This window comes from Amblyomma maculatum, chromosome 8 (assembly GCF_055883805.1).
Source record: "Amblyomma maculatum isolate TAMU_Amacu chromosome 8, ASM5588380v1, whole genome shotgun sequence".
Classification (NCBI taxonomy): domain Eukaryota; kingdom Metazoa; phylum Arthropoda; class Arachnida; order Ixodida; family Ixodidae; genus Amblyomma; species Amblyomma maculatum.
The window spans coordinates 127,484,132-127,501,268 of NC_139351.1; the positions used below are offsets into that span (position 1 = coordinate 127,484,132).

Below are 17,137 nucleotides of genomic sequence, written 5' to 3' on the forward strand. Positions count from 1 at the left end.
GTGATACGTGGTCTGCGCGCATTTCGTGTCGTTGGCATCGCCCTCGCTGTCTTCCTTCTGACGAGGAAGACACTCAGACATGCTTCAAAGTTAATTTTACTCTCTACCCTTCTGACCGCATTGCCAGGGCACGTAATGAGCACCGTCGACGCGCCTTCAGTCAGCCAACCGACCTCGTCACTGGGTTTGCGTGTCGCGATGTCAGAGAAGGCGGCCAGCACTTTAGGCCTAATATGCCCAGCAACTGTTCCAGACCATTTGCAAGGAAAAGAGCTGCCACATTGGTTTCTCTCTCCTTCGTCTGCTCTGTTTCCACAGAGGAAGTAGTTGCCTTCAAACCAGGAAGGACCAGTAGATATCAGGAAGTATTTACCGGTCTTGTTTGGTCGACGTGAAACCGATCGCCATCGTGTTCACGGATATTGTGCCCATAATGGATGCTTCGCGTGTTTCTTTTGAAGCAGTGTAGCTATACCACAGGGTTGCAGCCGGCCGGAAATGGTGTCAGCTGTTCGGGGCGCCCGACTCTGTTCACGTGTATTGAACTAGCGATGTAGGCCCATCTCGAGTACATCTTTATACGCACTGGCACACACCGAAATATTGGAGAAATTCTGGGGAAGAGTTTTTGAACGTAATCATTGTCACATATTGTGAAACTGCGCCATAATTTATATTTCCGCACATTCTTCTTCGGCAGTCTTGCCGTTTTTGCTATTTATTTTCACAAACGCAACGCGCTGGTTTGCTGCGGCAGTCTTAAATACAAACTGCATGTGCACAACATATACGTGCGTAATAGTATCTCACAATATGCCGCTGCTCCATCACAATCATAATAGCACCGTGTAATGCTGGACTGAGAACAAACAACCTCTGCATTGGTTTCAGCACCAGGAGCCTCCACTTACCTCACGGCAACTTTTGTGAGACAGTCTGTGCCCTCTTTACAAATAAGAGGATCGTCTCGAACTCAGTACTTCTGCGATCGCATGCCAGGCTTGTATAACAACATGTTTCCTCCTCCTTTTTTTTTTTTTTTTTTTTTTACGCGCGATGACACAGTGATTATAAAGGACGCCACATTAAAAAGGTTTTAATTAACTTCGACCACGTGGGTTTATTTTAGCACAATTAATTTGCTCTCTATAGCGAAATGTAGGCGCCGCCGCGTCTGGTGCCAAACTGGCGTACTCAGCAGCTTAAGCATGATGTTTGCCTGAACCAAATGTTTATTTGCAAGCAGACTAAATTTTTGAAGCGCAATTTTTTTCGTTTTATATTATTTTGTATTGTGTTTAATGGCACATAAGTAGCTGAAGCTATCATGCGCCGAACATGAGGTTAAAAAAGGCTGTAGTGTTTAATGGAGTAGAATTTATTTAAATTTCATTTCGTTTCAGACATATGTCCAGTTCAGAAACCTGAACACAGGATATGTTAACACGGAGATTTTCGCGTAAAAGCAACATTTAATGAAAAGGGACGAATTCACTGTCGAACTGAGTTCCGAACTCACTACACGATAATTCAACAAACTGCTCCCAAGCGAAAAAAGTGAAGTGCGCCAAAAACTGTCATTTGAAATTGCGACTACTATCAGCGGAATACGAAGCGTAGGATATTTAAAGCTTGGATAGGTTTGCTTGAAGATGGTTGTGCACTAATATACTATTACAAGTATAGAGATGCGACATACAGTGGTTTCTAGTTAGCTTATAACTAATGCACGAGGGCTTATATTTCGACCAAACAGCGTCACTGTTTGGACATTCACCATACGTTATATGTTAGGGAATTTAAACGATGACTGCAGGAGTAAGGCAGATGCAGCTGAATAGTAAGGTCTAAGCACATAAAGGGGTACTAACTAGTCACGCCCTTAACTCGTTCAGCATAGCATTCTGCCCATGAGCAGTGACGCACCCTGTATTGGTAACAACCGACAGTCAGGCTATTCTAAATATGTCGACGCGTTATGTATCGCATTGAGCAGCCAGTTTGACCTCGCTGCTTTCAAGTCGCTCCGCCAAATGCCAGAAGAAAAAAAAAGTACCACGAATATCGCATGGTTGCAACATCGCGTGTGCGCCGTAACGCTGAACAATAGCTTCTTCGAGACGAAGAAGGAAATTATTTCTTAAGAGATGGCCGGACATTCTCTGCTTCAAATACACTTTCCTCACAATGGAGGAGAAATGGAGCCCGCTACTCAAGTGCCTCGTGTGCTAGAAAAAAAAAAAAAAATAGAAGTGTACTAGCTACGACCGGCCTCCGCAGAAGTGAACATCGCGGGGGTCCACAGTAGCAAGCGCCATGCCCGACTAGGAAACAGCAATTATATCTGGCGAGAGATTCGTCCGGCGTGGTGCGCCACACAATGGCGAGGCCCGGTTGAGGGCGAGGGTGATGCTGGCTGAGGGTCGTCTCGTGAAGCTCCGCTCCCTGACGAACCTCAAAGACACCCAGCAGCTCCAGAGGAAGGAAAAAAGAAAAACCTAGAAAGGAGCGTTGTTCTTCAGTTGCGAAAAGCTTGCAGTGGTGGAGCTGCTGCGCCATTTGCACCAAGTTGTGCCAAATGGATTACCCTGGTGCATAATGCTATGAAATCAGCTCTTTGCTACATGTTGCGCCACACTTTGGCGAGTATAGAAGACATGACTGACCTTTGCTAATGAGTGAGCATAGCACTTCGGAATCGCGAAGGAAAGTTAGTCGCCTCACCTTGCTAAGTCGCTGCCTACACCAGGTAAAATAAACATGAATTTGCCTACATGCGTCTAAGCTCACTTTACGACCAAGCACACGCAGGGACACGCACTGGCATCAATTTTCACATTTAATGATAGCTTTTCCCTAGAACGGAATGCTTTACCTCCTGACATTATTTTGTCCGGTTATATTGCAAGATAACGTCACCTCCTCATTTAACGAGTTTCTCGTTTTCTATTATGATGCACTTTTTTTTTGTTCGCTTCGGACCGGTGAACTTTTTTTTTTCTCTCTGCTAATGTTATATGCATATGCTCGTCATTTCATGCCTTGAATAATGTTTGATTATGCCCCTCTTGCTAGAGCCCCACAGTGAAATAATTACAGTGAAATTCTGCAATGTTTGAAATAAAAAAAGCCTTCAAAAAACTTCGGCGAGAGCGAAATTGAAGTCGCGCTTTTAAACTTCGCTGCGCCTTTCTTCCACAAATGTGTAAGAAATGGTATAGGGTGCAGAAATATACACTCACATAGCTACATCGTGCCAAGACTCAGCCAAACACTGGCATTGGCACCAGTATTCCAGCCCTTCTCGTTCCAATGATGCGCGACAGCATAGAAACTAAGCTGAGCGACGCGTGGCTTCGTCACACAACCAATGTCAGAGATGAAAATAGACATCTAAGGCGAATCTCAAAATGGAAGCTTATGGAATCAACCCGCTGATGTCGATTCGTGGCGACCATTTTCGGAGTGTTCTATTAACCCATTCCGGACAAGAAAAAGTGGAAGTCCGAGATAAAAGTTTCGGAGCCAGATCAGGCTGGTGCATTCAGCACAGCGGAGCGCGCGCTCTGTCTCGAGGTATATAGCATAGAGCAACATATATTATAAACTGGATGAGTGAGGGCACCCCCGTATGCCCATGTGGCCGACTTCAGCTTTCCGCAGAACTAGATGAGGCGAGCAGGCGTACCAGACTTATAAATGACCGCCGCATGCCGCCAAATCTTGGAGGCTACAGTCACAAGCTGATGATGATAAGCCACAAGTATGTGCGACACCATCTAGCGGAGGCTTGGTACGCCATGCTCGGCCCCGAAAGAGCGCGAGCGTGTACTCTTAGCTTTTGTTAGTCTATGGAAATAGATTCCTTCTCGCACTTTCGGTTCCAGCCGCGCATAATCACGTGGAGCATCATTCGGAAATTTCCTGGCGGTGTCTGAAAGGTAAAGCTGTCCGGCGCTCTGAAAGCACGTTGCAAACGTCTTCGGAAATTACTATCACTTTGGAAACGAATTAAATCATCACAGAAACGTTACTGCGTGACTAACAAACTACCAACGCCAAAGGCAGAGCAGACAAGCATTGCCGACGAGCTGAGAAGAAAGTATCGCCATCTAAATCATTCCGCTGTTTATCGAGCAATTCGATAAAATTTATAAATTCTTGGGAGACCAGAGTACGGCACAACCGATACACGATCACTAAACACGCTGCTGAGTAAACAACATTTGGCCGGAATTCATGTCCAAGGAATGCATAAGGAATGACGCATCCGAGCTTCTCGTTCTCTTCGCAAGAGTCTCTCGTTGCGTTCAGCATACGATGGACCCAATCATGCCTGTTCAGAATAATTAAATGCAAGAAACGCTACCCGGGTGTAAATCTCAAGAATTACATTCTTAAATATTGTGTACACCTACTGAAAGACGAAAAGTTATACCAGGCAATAACCTCACATAATCTCATCAAATCACATAGACTCTCATACGGTCCACATCATTATCATAAAATATCTTCCATAATTTATGTTAATGTACAAGAAACTAAGATCTTACGCAAATATATGCGACTTGTATGTGATTTCTTATGTGATTTGAGTGAGAATATGTGAGAAAATGTGAGGTTGTTGCCTCATATAATTTGTTTGCTTTTCATCATCTAGGTTTCCCGGCGGTATAAAGATGAAAGTTAATGTTACGATTCAAGTTTTGTTTTACTGCGGTTACAGAGAAAATCTCAAATTGCTAGCTCCAACAGCCGAAGCTTTTCTACTACTCCCCTTTTTATTTTTTTTCTGTTACAAAACCTGTTACAAGGAGCTAGTTGTCATCTCCACTACTGCGCTTGCGTACCACGCGTGTGGTCGACCTTTCCGATGCAGCGCATAATAGCTGCGCATGCATTGAGCAGACCGGCGCATCCCAATGAATTTCAGCAAGTGAAGTTGAAAATGACGTTATTTATCAAGGTCTCTTTAAGGTTGCGTGCGCTAAAATAAGAAATCAAGTAGCTTGACGAGGCAGAGGTATAAACCCGACAATGTAGCACGACGAAAGGCCGAAACGTGTCAAACACAAATGCAAGTTTGATGTGGCCCTACACACTCGGGGTATTGCCACAAACCACCGAATGAGCTGCTTTCACAGCGTCCGGCGGTCTCAGAGCGCGCAGCTACAACCTGTCAGGCAGTCGCGACACTCGACGCAGTGAGGCGGAAGAGAAACTATTTTTAACTATATACTGGAAAATGGGGTCAACCGTCCCCACTTATACTCGCTTTCAACTTCCGCACACTCACTCACTTCCGGCTTGCTGCTCTTCGCAAACGTCCGTTGGAAATCTGAATTGTTGGCGCTGCGAGCGAAAAATCGCGAGCATGGCTGTGGCCATGGAGGAAGGAAACAACTTAGGAGAGGCCCTTGCCATTCCCAATGCATTGAAGAAAGTGTGGCGGAAGTGACGTCAAAATTTAGAGTTAGCCAAGTCGGGCCATTAGCAACGCCGACGCGGTTGCTATGAAAACTCGGGGCGCTAGCAACAGCGTTGCTAAGGGTACGTGAGCGTCGCGGAGAAAGGAAGCTGCCAACTCGGGGCTCTTCCTGCAGATGGGACGTTGAGATCAGAGTCCAGCCTTGCAAGGCCCTAGCATTCTGAGCCAGACACGCTCTATACACCTAGGTCACGCAGGCATGCTTGTGTAGCTGAATAAAGCGGGGTTTTATATCTATGCGAGGTGGTCTTTACATAAGGCTGCATATATACTTAAGAAAATTTTGTTGGAGGCGCTTGGATCTCTCTGAAGTGCGGTAAGGCGAAAGCCTTTCGTGCGACTCTTTGCTCCTCGCCTTTTCGCTCATTTGATTTTCTTCCAGATTTTTTTTTATGCCCATTTTAACCCTTGGTTGTTTTTTACCTTTTTTGTGTTTACTCATTTTTCTCTTTTACTACGTTTTCCTTCTTTTACTCTTCTTACTTTGGAGGGTCAAATTCTAAAGTTAAAGCTCGGCTACTTTGGTCATCTGATGAGAAGAGAGGAGTCGCTGGAGAGAGATTTGATGTTGGAAAAGGTTGAAGGTCGCCGGAGAAGGGGTAGGCAGCGAACGCGATGGTTAGATGGCATCCTCGAGGCGCTGCAGATGAAGTTATCTGATGTTAGGAAGATAGTGAGAGACCGAAAAGCGTGGCGTGACATGGTCCATAGGGTCACGAAGAGTCGGACACGACTGAACGACTGAACTGAACTGAACTGAACTGTTTTCGATGTTGTAACGCAATTACGAGGCCTGACATTAAAGTTTTGCAGCGTTTTTGCACATGTTTTTGCACAATTTCGACGTCCGTGGCTGTTTTGACGTCTGCACACTATATCGACGTCTATGGCTATTTCGACGTCTAATTGACTTTTTCAGCTCTAATGAATTAAATAATTACTCCACATCAACGTAATTTCGCACATGATATTTTCCTCCTGTACCTCACACAACCACAATTTCACTCATAAATTACGTCATCCTTCGACAGGGGCGCTGTGACACCCTCTGCGAGTGGACACTTTCTGCACGCACCCATGATCCCATAAAGGTTTTCGCCTCAATATGTGTGAGATATTAGACTAGGGAGTAGTAGTTTGGCGAGTTGCAGAGTCCATGTACGCGATCCGCAAGGAGAGTTAGCAATTGTCGCGTCATAAACTGAACGACAGAGCTTAAATGATTCCCCTATTTTTTTTTTTATTTTTTTTTGTGAGGCCCCCCATTCTAAAGCTTTCGCGTCACACCCTTAAAGCTCGAGATTTAAGCGTGTCCCGAAATTTTTAACACTAATTGTCACCCAGGAAGCTAGCTTAACGCTGCCAAACAGACTGGCCGAATACGGGGCAAGTTATGAACTATTCCTTCTTGAAAAAGGCATGCTAAGCCGACTGTTGCACTGGGTGAAGCCGAAGTGGTCTCAAGCCAAGGTGTGTACACGTGGCTGACGCCAAACTTGATACCGGCTCTCCCATAACGACGACTGCAAACCAGGAGGGATTTTAGCAGGGTGGGAATATATCATTGGGAAAATAATAATTGCAGGCAACAGAATGAAGTGAAGAAAGAAAAATACACTGCCACATCAATAGAAAAATCATTTTTAACACAGTGCACTGCTGAAAAAAGAGGAACCAAAAAATCGAAATGGGCATAACTGGGTTTTTATGATCGGTTGAGATGGGCAGTAAACAAAGAAGGTTGCGTCACTGTTAAGCTAGTCAGTTAAGGTCCATGAAAAAAAAATATTTAATGCAATTATTTTTTACACGCAAATGGTGTAATTGTTAGTTGATGCCTCTTCCCGGTGGCATATAAGAAGGTGTAATTATATCAGAGGTGCTAAAATTGTAATGTCCATTTAAAATCTGATACGTGAATTTTAGTATGGAAATTGATTACACTGTGTTAGTTGCGGCAAGTTGGCTAGTTTTAAAAGTTCTGCGACTGAAGTCCCGCGGGAAAAATTATTGTATATAAAGCGAGCCGCCTTTTACATGTCTCCTGGAACAATTGATAACCGTCTAGTAATACTGAATGGTACAGAAACAAGACAGTGTTGCTCCATGAGTGAAAACTCGGCCAGCCGAGTATTGTATGCTCATTTGATAAGGCTGGAAACAGCGCACGGATAACGGAAAAAGTATAGCGAAGAGAACTATCTGTATGGCGAGGTTGTACAACGACACTGGCACTTGCGCTTGCGCTTCCACGCCACGTCATATACGTGTAACAAAGTATGGTGGAACGCGTTTTCAAGGGCCGATTCATATCGCGCATCGGACGCGAAGTCAGGTTCAATTAGCTTTTGCTTCTTGAAGACATATAAAGACAATGGCCACTCTGCGTGGCAAGCAAGGGCAAGTATTGTCGCGAGGGGCATTTTCAATACGGCAGGCGTGCCATACACCATCCGATTATTCAACGGTGCTCTATATATCAGAGTGGAAGGGGTTTGATCTGCACTTGACGTGTGGAGGAGGCTCACGGTGCATACGAAACAGCGTTGTTTTTCACTTTTTTTGCCATATTTGTTCTTTCCACGAAGCATAAGCTTTTGTTTCCATCTACCGGCCAGTGAGACAGAGGCACCTCTGTGACTCATCCCATCTGCCTCGCAACAGGACGACGCAGCGGAGGTCGTGCCCATAGCTGATAGGATTTCCTTGCATTCCGCAGTTATTTCTAAGGACGCGCTTGCTACGTCGAATTGATAACACGCCCAGTTCAATGCACTCGCACGGGCTTTGTCAAGTGTCAGGATTCCCAGAAAAGCTTCGAAACGTGAAGCACCAGCCTCTTGCAATTCAAAATAAAAGCTCTGTTAAATGCACATCGCCCGTGTTGGGCAGTACAAACAGCAAATCCTTCGTGTGAAATTAGGGCGACAAAAATACCTTTCGCTATTTACCAGAACGAGAACCGAAGTGCAAATTAAATATGGCTTTGTTTGATGTTATTTTGTTTTGTGCATGGAGTTTAATGTCCCAAAGCGACTCAGGTTATGAGAGACGCCGTAGTGGAGAGCTCCGGAAATTGCGACCACCTGTGGTTCTTTAACGTGCAGTTACATCGTACAGGACACGTGCGCCTTGCTTTCGCCTCCATCAAAAAGCGACCGCCGCGGCCGGTATTCGATCCCGCATCTTTGGGTGCAGCGGTCTAGCACCCAAACATTACGCCACTATACGGCGCGTGCGTATTACGTACGGGTTAATATGGTTTCTGAAGAGGGAGGAAGCAGTGGACCTATTGTATACACCTTAGTTGGGAAGATACGCCTTCTGTCATCGATGTGCACGACTTCTATATAAGCAATATTTCGATATATTCGATACCAGCTGGGCTCTACTGTAATAGATAGTACAGTCAACCGCAACAATGCGCAAAGTATTTTACGGGCGACAAGAAGACAAACTCAAAGGCAGCAGTGCTAGAAATCTAAAGCTTCGGGATGAGCCGAGGCTGCAGAAAATGAGCAGTGAAATGTAGTCTCGAGATGCGACTGCGCTTACATTGCAGCAATCTTCCGCTTGGACACGCAAGAGAGTGTATTCGTACAAACCCGACGTGAATTTTTTTTTTTTTTTTTTTTTTTTTTTTTTTTTTTTTTTTTTTTTTTACAACGCCGCCCACGTCCTGTTTACGAGAGAGGATAACGCGGGTGGCAACTGACACACCGATCTGAGTCACGTTCGCTTTCCTCTGGTCGGCTGACGAGAAACACAGCGTTGTGGAGTTGTCTCGATTTCGGCTTTGATTTGGTGGCTTGCCGTTAGAATTTCTTTTATGTGTGTGTGCTTGTATACTAGCTATTTTATGAGCCTCCTAACTATGTGTCCAGGACGCCTTGTTTGTAGATTCTTGGCTCAATTAATAATGAATCCTTTCGTCACTTTGAGACATTGATTTTCGGCTGCTTTCGCTCGAACCAGCTTCGGGTGGTCAGCAGGCACAGGGCACTACAACAAGCATCGGATCACTTGCATGCATAATTTATGGAGCCAAGTATAGCGAGTTGTAATCGATTAATGAAGAGTGGAGATGTTGCAAGAGCAGCTTGAGAATCCAGTCTTGGGGGGGGATTTAAAGAGCAGTGCCGTGACGTTGGACGTGAAATCGAAAGAAATGCAGAAAGAACAGCTAGCGCCGGTTTGCCGAGATTCTGTGGCAAACGGAATAGTCTGGGGCTGTAAACAGACTTACCGCCTGTTATGTCGTATTTGGGGGCTCTTTGATATGAAAATGTGTTCATGCAGCTTTTTGTATATATCAGGTGGAACAGCTTGACGAGGTGAATTTTATGACTGCATATAGTTGTAGCTGTTTCCTCTTCGTTATTCTCATCGCGACTCTTCCAAGACATGAACATCACATCCGCACGGCGACAAACTAATTGACAGTCGACGTCCCGATACCACTTTTCGTGAAGCATGCAGGAAAAGAAAGTACCCTCCGTTACAACTATGGTCACGTGACTGAGAACACTTCCGGGGTCACGCTTGTGGACATTTTCTGGCGTCAGATTTAGCGACTTATGAACCATTAAGAATTTCGTCTTGAACGTTAATTACCAAATATTTAATTATCAAATAAACATAATTACTAAAATAAAATAATTACCAAACTTTCTTTCCTGTTTTCCTGTTTTCTAATGCTCGCAAACACTGGTACAACTTTGCCGCAGAAGTGTTCATACCAAAAACCTATTTTTAATAGTTAGCGGTCGGCTTCTACAAGACGCCGAGACACGAAAACGCGGGCATAGTTATGGCATGGTTTAGTAGGTGACACGTGACGTGGCCGGACACTGGTTTGCTGATGGTTTGTGTGACATGGTAAAAGCTGCCTGCTCTGCGAGATATTTCAATATGGGAGAAAGCATAAAGTTTCTTACTCTTACCTGGAGGGAAAGCTGTGCTGCCATCTGGAGTTTACATGGAGTTTCCTGACGAACGGTTCAGCCACCATGGGCGCTCAAAGCATCAGGGTCCGGAGAGCTACCGAGTGCAGAACTACAACTTTTGGCCAAAACTAATGCGAAGATAAACGTTGTTCTACCATAAACAATGCTCTAATATTAAATTCTGTGACTACAAATTGCAAAAAGAGAGAGAAACAGCATGTTAGTGTGAAATTTATCCAATATAAGCGATGGCTCTTTCTCCTATTGGCTGTTTTGAGCAGCACAAATACCAATATTTCGCACTTATAATAGGCACACTTTAAAAAGAAAAAACGTTTTGAAAATATTCATGGTTGCGCAATCACTTAAGGAAGTTTTTAGTGGCATTTCGGGAAACAGAAACCTTTTATTGGCAACGTCTGCTTTTGCGCCTTCGCTACAATGGCTTTTGCAGTCTATGTACGCACCGCAAGATGATGATGAAAAAGGAAAATTATAGTAACGCCACTCCGCGCACCCGAGAAAAACCGACTGTCCCGCACCAAGTAGCACACCGGCCCATGAGCCTTAGCGCGCCCATGGTGGCTGAAGTGCAGCGCCCTCAGCTTTCCCTCTAGTTAAGAGTGTAAGAAACTCTATGGGAGAAAGATGGCAATCGAACCCTTCGGGTGTCTGACACCTGAGTCAGACACGATACTCCTATATGCCACGCAGGCAGTTCACACTGCTAGGTTAAGGAGCAGAAACATTGAAATTTTCTTACTCTATTTCTGCTCTAGAATTATGCGGAATACATTAGTAAACACATGTCCCCTCGTGAAATTAGCCTGCACTCAGTAGATTACTTTTAATTGAATTTCTTCTGCCACACAGTTTACCAGTTGTTTTCAGGTTGCCGAACGAGGGGGTTCCGACATCGCGAGCTATTATGAGATCACGCGTGACGCCCATAAGAACGGTAATAGATACTTTTAGTTGAGCGCTACCGCTTACCGCGGCCGTCTACCGCTACCGCGCACCGTCTGCACAGCACGCGCTGATTGGTCCTCGCGTGCGGCGTCCGCCGAAATTTGACGGGAACGTGGCGCCATCTGTCACCATCAGGGTGATCTGCGCATGCGTACTGACGCTCGCGCGGTAGCGCTAAACTAAAAGTCTCTAATAGCTCTATTTTGAGCTTCTGCCGTTCCAGCTTTGGAGCAGCTTAGCGTAAATGATTGCGTGAATCAAAACTATAAGGCAGCGAACTATTGCAGCTTTATAATGAATTACTTGGTGAACCATGCACTGCCGGACTTGACTGAACGTAAATCAATTTCATGCGGTGATTCATGTTTACCAATGGCTTACGCCTAACCGTAAAGCAGAAATACAATAAGAAAATTTTGATGTCTCTACCACTTTGAGAGGGGTTTTAAGTCTATGTCGCGTCGCCTTTTACATAATGTGTGACTGGGATTATCGCAGTACTAGGCGTGGTGCATATAGAATGATTTCTGAATCGAAAAAAGGTACAGCGACTGAAACATGGCTCATTACAGATCACGGGATTGTAGTGTCGACTATGTGGCATATTTACAAGCTGAAACGGCGGATTGAGTAGACCACTAGACGAATTATCCGAACCATCTGAATAACGCAAAGAAAAAATCATTGGAGGCATTTTGATCTCTCTCAAGTGCGGTAAGGCGAATGACCTTCCTACGCTTTTTAACATATTTGCATTCTTTCTTTTTGCTCATTTTTCTCTTTTCTCCACGTTTTTTGCACAATTTTGACGTCCGGGGCTGTTTTGACGTCTGTACACTATATCGGCGTCCTTCGCTATTTTGACGCGTAATTGGCCTTTTTGGCTCTGATTAATTAATTACTCCACATCAACGAAATTTTACAAACAGACAGCTTGTTTCACCCTCTACCTCATGCAACCAATGTTTTAATCATCAATCAATTCATTTCTCAACAAAGACGGTATGACACCCCGCGGACGCACAAATCCTGTTCACTCTCATGAGCCTAAAGAATCCGAGCATCTGAAAACATTGTGTCGGTTCAGAGGAACACAAAGAGACCGAAACGACGTTTGATCGCGCATTTACGTCCATTCGGTAAACGCGAGCGCTGTAGATTAAAAAAAAAAATCAAACTTTTAGATTTCGAGATTTGAGTCATCGTCTTACCGCGGTCTCTGTCGTCGGTAGACTCGTCGGCACCGGCGGCACTGCGTGTCCTCGATGGTGTCATCGGGTAGCGTCTGCGTCCTGCAACACAAGAGGAGGCATCCTGAGGTCGGTGGCCACCGCGTGAACATAGTGAAGGGCGTTTGATGGCACGGTCGGCAATCAACGCCTACTGCGCCGTTAATCGCTGCCAAGAGACACGCGATAAGGCTAGCTTACGCGCTCATACCGAAAACACCGTCGAGATTGTTGGCATCAAATGCCAAGTGACGTTGAAGCCGCAGACCCTGTGACCCTGTAAAACACTGCGCTTGTTGGTTTAGCTCCGCTTAAAGCAATTGCAAGAAGTGCGAAACCGGTGTTTGGTTTTCCGTGGCGGTTTAGCACTGAGAGGCTCGCAAAGAGCTTGACAAATTGTTAATTGCGTTCCCTTGCGAAAAATAAGTGTTCCAGTCTTTAGCTTTTCGGTTTTCGGGGAAAGGCTTGTTGATGGACACCTACAAATAATAGTACATATGTCCTTGGTTCAAATTACTATCGCGAACTACCCTCCAACTTGTATGACGTCGCTATAGACGCTGTACAAAGAACGGTTACATCATTTGACAGATATCACGTCATATTTTTGTTGCATTTACTGGTTCTACTTTCCATACACGTCACGCATGAAACAAGTAAGGCTTTCGCCTTAAAACAGCAGTTGCTAACTGTGGGCAATAGTACTAAAAACTAAACACAGTTAGTTCTTGATGTTTTACTATACCAAATCAGCCCAAAAAAAACATCAAAATTCTCGAGCTTAAATATAATCAGACCGTAGGACGGAAAGTGCGTCATCGCTGTGAGCGAAAAATCACGAGCATGCCTGATGACAAAGCGGAGCACTGATTGGTTGGCGGGGTGTGACGTCACGAGAACTTGTGTCGCAGATGAGTTGACCGGAGCAACTTGGGCTACTCTTTTGAGATGGGAATCGAACCTACCCCGACAATTGAAGCCTCGGCATAGGATGCACAGTCCATTGGGCCAATACGTTGACACTGACCGGCAAAACATAGGGATAGAGTATTACCAGCATAATGCCAATATTGGACCGGTGGTTTTTGCCACCTGAGAAGTCCGACACACGTTTGTATTTAGCTTAGTTAAATGATGGCTATGTGCCCGCGTCGCTGCTCCTTTCAACTTGGGAAGCATACATAACGTGGTCTGTCATCCAGGTAAAGTAAGTTCAAATTAGGCATAACGACGGAAAATGAAGATAAACCATGCAAAACCAGGGGACCACAGCTTCTTCGATGCCTTCAAACAGCGGAGACAGCTCCGGGCCAGCAAGACGCTGGGCGCCCCGCTCACGAACGAATGGTCGACCATGCTTCTGCTTTTGTTGTTTTATTGCCGTTGTCTTAATTTTAATGTCACGTGCTGCAGAAAAGAGGAGGGAAAAGTTATCTGGGACAGAAATTGGCGGGAAGACGAAAGAATGTTTGCGTCGCGTCCGGAGACAAGTTGGTTTGTTTACTAGCTTCCTTTGTTTTTGCACTGATGACATCTAGAAAGCAATTAAAGTAATTTAATTAATAAGCGTAACTAATGTACTTTAAATACATTTGTATAATTTTCAGCAAAGGAATTAGTAAATTAGTAATGTACATTTTTTCTTTTCAAAAGTAATTTTGATTCATGTATGATCCTAAGGCACTAATGAATCCCCCCCCCCCCCCCCCAAAAAAAAAAAAAAAAAAGTTGTTCTGCTTGTTCGAGCTCGAATAATTCGCGTTGCAGAAAATTGCTCTACAAACACTAGTTATAAGAGCCCCTTTGTTATTTGTTTTGCAAAAGGACTTCACTTCCGCTACAACTATGTTTGAATCGCAGAAGGGGGAAACGGCGCCGCGACATCCGAGGTCGCATCCCTTTTTTCGGTTGACCCATTGTGTCTGTCGTCGCCAGACTACCACTTCATTATGGGAAAAAGGCTCTCCTGACAAAAAGAAAGAAAAAAAAGCAAGAAAAGGCCTCGTGTCCGTTCGTGAAATCGAGTGGCATTGAAGTGGTGCTCTTCAAGCACATGACGAGCTGTGTGGTGTATTCACGATTTGCCGCTATTTGAGCATAATTTTAGGGGCGAAGGTCAGTGCAACAGCGACTGACCTTTCATCCCATGAGCAATGATGGAGACAGCGAACCGAGTTGGGTCAAGGACAGAGTTTGCTTGGACAACGATAATCAGTTGGAGATTGCCCCGTCTTGCCCCTCCGTGGCGGTGCACTGGTTAGGGCGCCCGAGAATGCGAAATCGAATCCCAACCGCTCTTCGATGGAAGCGAAAAGCATATGCTCATGTGCTGTGCTGTGCGATGGCAATGCACGTTAAAGAACCCCAAGTGATCCAAATCTCCGCAGCACTGCGGCATCTCTCGTAGCATGTGGCGCTTTGGGACGTTAGGTTGGTCTGATTTGTGGAGTAACGTCTCGAAGCAACGCAGGCTATGAGAAACGCCGTAGTGGAGGACTCCGGAGATTTCGACCACCTGTGGTTCTTTAACGCGCACTGACATCGCACAGCACACGAGCGCCTTGCTTTTCGCCTCCATAAAAGAACGGCTGCCGAGGCCGGGATTCGATTCCGCATACTTGGGCACAGTAGTCGAGCGCCAACCACTGTTTCACATCGGCGGGTCCTTTGGGACGTTAAACCCCATAAACCAAACCAATCAGTTGGAGAGACTCTTCAATTTTTAAAAGATAATTTACGATATGGACCTGCTAATTGGAAAAGTGAACCTCCTCGTGATAGCGGGGAATTTTAGATACAGCAGGTAAATGAATTTTCTTGCCTCTTCTGAAGACATTTTCTACCTAAACGTGAAGGTCACTGTCATAGCAAGGCGCAAGTCGGCTGTTAAGGCAACCTTTCGTTACCGTTGCCTTCCCGGGCTTCTCAAATAGCACCATTATTTTGCTTCTCGGTTAATATTTCATGCATTCCCTCTCTTTAAAGGAAAAGAACCGGGAGAACGGTTCTCAGACAATAGTGGCAAGGAAGTCAGCACTGAGCCTCACCGTGCAATCTTATCTTAGACATGCAGTGCGCTCGCGGCGCGTTTTAAACGGCTCCGTTGTTGCCAGTCTGACACTCGCGACAAATAGTAGTTTGTATCTATAGGGCACCTCGTTCCTACACGAAAATACCACAGCAAAAACAGTGCTTTCTTAATTTGGAAAAAGAAAAAGAAATCAGAAATGATAGTGATAGTGTAGCCACAAACGGCCTATTTCGCGAGCAACACATGGACAGCAATTTCTTTTGGTGCATGCCTATGTGAGAGGCGTCAGTCAGAAGCTACACTGCCATTCCCTTCAAACCGGTGTCAATCACTTTTTCGGTAAGGACGAAAAGATTTTCAAGAGGGGAGATTGTTGATATTGTGGAAGAAGGCTAGGTCGAGACGGCGAGGTCGTGACGGCAAGGACAGCGAAGCCTTGTCTAGCGTTTTAATCCGATCACGAACCCAGGCACGCGCCGGAGCCGGCGCCGCGGGACGATGATGATGGTATGTACAAGAGGAAGACAAAGATCATGGTATGTACAAACGAAAGAAGATCCACAGAAGGCTCACAATATCCAGTTTTTTCACATCACTGTAGCCCCCGCCGGGGTGGCGCAGTGGTTACTGCGCTCGACTATACTGTTCCCAAGGATGCGGGATCGAATCCCGGCCGCGGCGGCCGCTTTTCGATCATAGGCGAAAAGCAAGTCGCCCGTGTGCTGTGCGATGTCAGTGCACGTTAAAGAACCCCAGGTGGTCGAAATTTCCAGAGTCCTCCCCTACGGCGTCTCTCATAGCCTGAGTCGCTTTGGGACGTTGGGAGTCGCTCTGCCTCGTTCGCTGTTCAATGTTACAACCATCATTCCCGCGACGAACTCATCACTATTTCTTTCTATTCTAAGCTGTCCACTTGCCGCGATAAAATGGTACTCGGTTACCATTTGGTCGACTATAACAAAATTGGTGGGAATGATCCGGTAGATCAAAGTCGGCGCTGGACGGGCTTATCTACTCAACATTCTTCCGAATACTGTTTAAGGTGACCCATAGTTCCTGACTCAGCAGCAGTGACGTCACACACGTCAGGTGCAGCTTCGTAACTTCCAGTTCCAGACGATATACAGATGAATATGTCGCGCGCAATACGATCACTGCCTGTTCGCTGAAGTCAAAACTAAAAAAAAAATATCCATTTCCCCAGAAGGGCGTGGCGGCTGCTTAAGGAACAGCAAAGAGAGTTATGGTAGCTGGTCAGATACTACCCGCGCCACGGCAGAGGATTGTGGGCCATGACGCTGTTCAATTTCTGGGTCGATGATCATGCGACAATCTTCAAATCAGGCTCGACTCTGCGTTCATTTTTATGCTGTCAATTGTAAGTGGTGGTGTCCACCGAGAAGTGATACAGATGCTGCGTGTTCCTTTATCAAAAAAATAAATAAATAAATAAATAAAATAAAAAACGTTTAAC

At 45.3% G+C, this 17,137-nt stretch overlaps 1 protein-coding gene across 2 annotated transcripts in view; it reads right to left on the bottom strand.

The window, feature by feature from the left end:
• Positions 1 to 17,137, bottom strand: part of LOC146182520 (uncharacterized) — a 42,401-nt gene that overhangs the window by 7,185 nt on the left and 18,079 nt on the right. For both annotated transcript variants that reach the window (XM_084577653.1, XM_084577652.1), the window contains one exon: positions 12,615 to 12,695. In XM_084577653.1, the coding sequence (XP_084433779.1) occupies positions 12,615 to 12,695 (81 nt within the window). The remainder of the gene's footprint in view (positions 1 to 12,614; positions 12,696 to 17,137) is intronic.